The 4,433-nt window shown below is 36.4% G+C and overlaps 1 protein-coding gene across 1 annotated transcript in view; it reads right to left on the bottom strand.

Annotated features, from left to right (window-relative positions):
- Window positions 1-2,287: 2,287 nt before the first annotated feature.
- The window catches only part of Smp_159120 (family C48 unassigned peptidase (C48 family)), a gene marked incomplete at both ends in the record, with an annotated part of 38,600 nt that continues 36,454 nt past the window's right edge, over window positions 2,288-4,433 (bottom strand). The window contains one exon of the mRNA XM_018789122.1: window positions 2,288-2,364. Within this exon, the coding sequence (XP_018654596.1) occupies window positions 2,288-2,364 (77 nt within the window). The remainder of the gene's footprint in view (window positions 2,365-4,433) is intronic.

Raw genomic sequence — 4,433 nt, 5'->3', positions numbered from 1 at the left:
GCAATGAAATTAGGGAAGAAACAGAGAAGATTGAAACAATTGGTTGTTAATTTGCAAATTGACTGTTCATTGTTTGGTTATCAGAATTTACTGAGATAGTCTGTAATTTTTGCTTAAATACATTCGATTGTTCACTACAGTAATAGTAAAGCTTTAAAATTGACATAGGAAAGATCAAAAACAGGAAGCAAGTCCATGTCAGGTAAATAAACAAAATTAGCCGTGGATCTGACAAATAAGGAAATATGTAAATGGAAGAATATGTGAAAAACGGAAGTTGAACCTGGATGATAAGAAACGTGGTAGAATAGAGTCCCCACTCCCACCACCACGTTTTGTGATCATTACGGAAACGTTCTGGAGTTTCATGTGCATTGCCGAACTAAACGTTACGTATTGTAAGAACCTCACAGAAACGCAATATTCACCAACGGGACGTTTCACGAAGCCATGAGTGGAATTAGTTTTTATTTAAATGGGGGTTTTGTAGGCGCGTGTGTGCTGATGTATACTTTCCAACGAACTGCCTACTACCATTGAACCTATCTCAGTTTGACATCAATGCTGAGTGCAGCCAACTGACATGAAACCAATTTTTTGGAATGATAAGTTTTTTGAACAACAAAGCGCATGACTGGAATCCAAGAAGGTACTCTAGAATGAATAACAATCTTGTAAACTACCGCGAAATCGGTAGTTGGCCGCAATGAGCCCAGGTTTAATTTGAGGAGAGAAGACACGACAGTTCAAGAAGCTTGCGATCTGTACAAACCTGTGGAAATTAGTCTCAATTATCCGACCTGGGATCAGCGAGTTGCCATCACTCTCAGTCAACTACAACGCAGGACCAGGCACATATATGCATCAGTCTAAGTTGTCATACCTCAATAGCACAAGATGCACACCGAATTCACAAAAGCATTTACTTCGATGGTAGTAAAAAAAAACAGAGTATAGATGGGTACAAGGAGTAGACATTGTTTTCCCCACCCGTCGCGAGACGTTAGTCATAGTCGTAAATGTCCGTTGTTCAATCTGTTTCAAGGTGGGAACATTGAGGACAACAATTTTAATAGACATACACTATTGTAGGATGGGTACATGAACTCTTTCGTCCAAGGACAACCTTCGATAGGCAATTATTTAGCAATGTGAGACCATTCAACTTAGATGACTCAGGTGGCATGTTTCTGTTTGAGTAAGACGTCAGCGAAATGAACTCTTCTGAATGTCTTGAGGACTACAATGGTGTTAGTTGGGTCTCCAACAATTCGAAATGCTTTAGAACTATGATGGACCAGTTTTAATCTGGACATATGGAGTTAAGTAGTTCAGCACACTGACGATACTCATATTGGCAGTTCTATTAGTGTTGGGCGATAGCCGACAAAGTCTCGACACGAATAGAAACCTCGTCCGAATTTTGTAAACTTCCACCACTTATGGTGATCAAAGGATGCCTGTTTGTCTATTAACGGGCAAAGATACTCTGAATTACCTCTCTCTGCTTTCGCTTATTGCTGTGCAACACTTTTCTGGAGGTGGGAAACACAGGTAGGTTGTTCGGTGTTATAGCACATGTTCATAGAACTTTATACGCTTTCGGTATCAGTTACTCATCAAGTTTGTAGTAGTTTAGTGTTTTCTGAATTCCTAACTGAATTCAAAGGGCTACATATGGTCAGTAGTGCATCAATCTATTACACATGATTAATCGATATATCCGCTAATAACTTTACCTGTGTAACATGCAATGCAGTTGGGAAATTGAAAAATACAGAAATATGCACAAATACTCATTATTAGTTTCTTGCTTTTATGAAAATAACAATAGTGTGCAGAAAGAAAAGCTTTACAAATACCGTTATGGTTGGTGTCATTGATGTATTACAAATAGTAAAACTAGAAAATTACGCAGTAGTACGTTCACAGTTACTTTTAAAAAATTGGTTAAAAGATTCATTTGATGATAGTCCATTGTTTTAAGATAAGTAGAAGGGAAATATTCGACTGGAAGAATTGTAATACAAAGTGTATCATTAATAGTTCAGTATTAGTTTCCGAACCAATCACACCGTCGAAAAATACAATCGAAATGCAAGAGGAACGATGGGAGTGTATTTATATACAAAAAGATGTAGTGGTTATATTCATTTGAAGAATTGAATTTCGTAAATGAAAACAGGAATAGCGTTACAGTGATTCGTGTTGGAATCAGTTTTTAGCCTTCTCCCTCAGATTACGCTCTCGTAGGTTAACCAAAAGGTCATGAATTTGGGCACGCTTCTTACTGACAGTAGCTTCTGGGAACCAACCAGCCATTTCGTGTTGGAAATAATCTTTCGTATAACTTTGAACAGGTTTCTAAAAATATATTAACCAGTGGTAAAAAGGTGAATAAGTGATAGAGTTGACTTTTCGGTGAGTTAATGATAGTTTATTCCACGAAAACACTATCGACAGAAGTAAACTGCAGGGTTGCGTATGAAACAACTTTAAGTGCCATTGAATAAGTATATAAGGGGCTATAAGTCATCAGTTACTAAGGTAATACATACAAAGAAATGGACAAATGATCAATAATATGGATCTATATAAGCGAATCTTATACAGAAGGTGCGAGTTTACACCCAAGTATGCACAGTAACTTTAGTACAAAGATTGGTTTTGGTAGATTTACATCAGAATTAGCACACTTAATACATAAATATAAAATCCTAACCATATGTACGACTCATTTGTACCAGGCCCAGCTCATCAAGCGAAGAGCCATACTTTGATAGCCTGAAATAAATGACCGATATTTAGATTCATAGGTTACAGGCCAACAATAACAAATCAAGTCTAAACCCATGATTAACTACGGTGTGTCAAAACAATTAAATTTACCTTGAAAAACATTTCCACGTAATGAAGTAGGTAGATTCCACAATCAACCAGGTTACTCTGAACAGGCACTCGAGGACTAAAACCTCGAATTGTATCCTTATCGAAGCGGAGAACACCATCTTGGGCTGATCTGCGTGTATTCCATTCAGCTTGTAAGTAACTGAAATAAATACCAAGTAAAATATTTGCATTTATGTGTTCATTAGTAGTTTACAATATGGTGGGATTAAAAATGAAAGTTACAATCCTTTGCTCATTGTGATTTATGTTCAAGATACGATATTCTTCTATTAAATTAACATGGACTATGCTCAACATGACATGTAGCATATGATTTGTTATAACTCAAAGCATTTTTTATATATGTGATTTCATCCTAATTAATAATAAAAATGAGTGTACAGTCAATACATAAATGAATGTATTTTTCGACTAGAGTCATCTTCGTGTTTTGGGGTTGATAAATCTTCACTTGTACCAGTCTTGGTGTTCTTACTTCGCGTCGTGGGAATTGCAGTGGTTCATCGTTTTACATGTAGAAGTAATAAGCGATTCCAACACAACAATTAGTGACGGGAATTTTGGAAAAAAGGAAACGACAACAATCGCTGACTGGGTCAATTTGCAAGTTTCAGCTTCCAACATAACTGTCTGTTCCCAGTTATTACCCAGTTTTCAGTTCAACTTATCCCAAATCCTGTTCCCTCAGTTACGAATATACTTCTGCTCTTATTTATCAAGTCGCTGTTACAGTAAACGAGGCGGTTACTAGTGTAAGAACATGTCAATTTCAGCCGCAAAGTAAAACTGATGCTTCAGTTTAATGAAGACTTATTTGTTCATCAGATCCCACTTAATGTTCATTGGTGCATTGAAGGTACATATGCTTAAACAATCGAATTCGGAATCGCACTCAAAAATTATAGATGCACTCAACGAGTTAACTATGTATAATAGTGAACAGTTTTGTGATTGAGGAAGAGGTCGACGGATTCTTTAATAATGTTGACTCTGGGCAATGTTCCAAGGTTCTTTTACCACATTCCTCTCATTCCAATGATCTAATCACGTCGAATGAAACAAATGTTTCAAATGAATCAATTTCTGGTCAAATTCCTAATGATGTCATTTCAGATGCTGACTATCTTGATGATTCATTAGTTTCTAGTGAAGTTCTTAATGAGTTTGAGAAAAATGTTTTAAATGAATCGAATTCTGGCGATACCATAACAAATATTGCTTCTTCTCACAATGCATTTGTTTCTAGTGAAAGCCTTAGTCAATATGATAAACAAATTCTCAATGGGTTTAAATCTAATTATAGTTCTTATGGACCCATATTAAATGTTACTTATTCTCATAATCCATTCATCTCAAGTCAGTTGGAGAACAATGTTTTAAATAAGTTACAATCTGATCACATTTCAGATGTCACTGTAGCAGATGTTGGGTACTCTCATATGTTACATAGAATCCCTCCTCAATGCTATGATAAACCAATCGACACAACAAGTGTTTGCGAAGCAGTCGCGAAACCAGAATGC

Source organism: Schistosoma mansoni, chromosome W, assembly GCF_000237925.1.
Source record: "Schistosoma mansoni strain Puerto Rico chromosome W, complete genome".
Lineage (NCBI taxonomy): Eukaryota > Metazoa > Platyhelminthes > Trematoda > Strigeidida > Schistosomatidae > Schistosoma > Schistosoma mansoni.
Note: the sequence above shows the minus strand (reverse complement) of the source record. Positions and strands in the feature narration are given on the sequence as shown.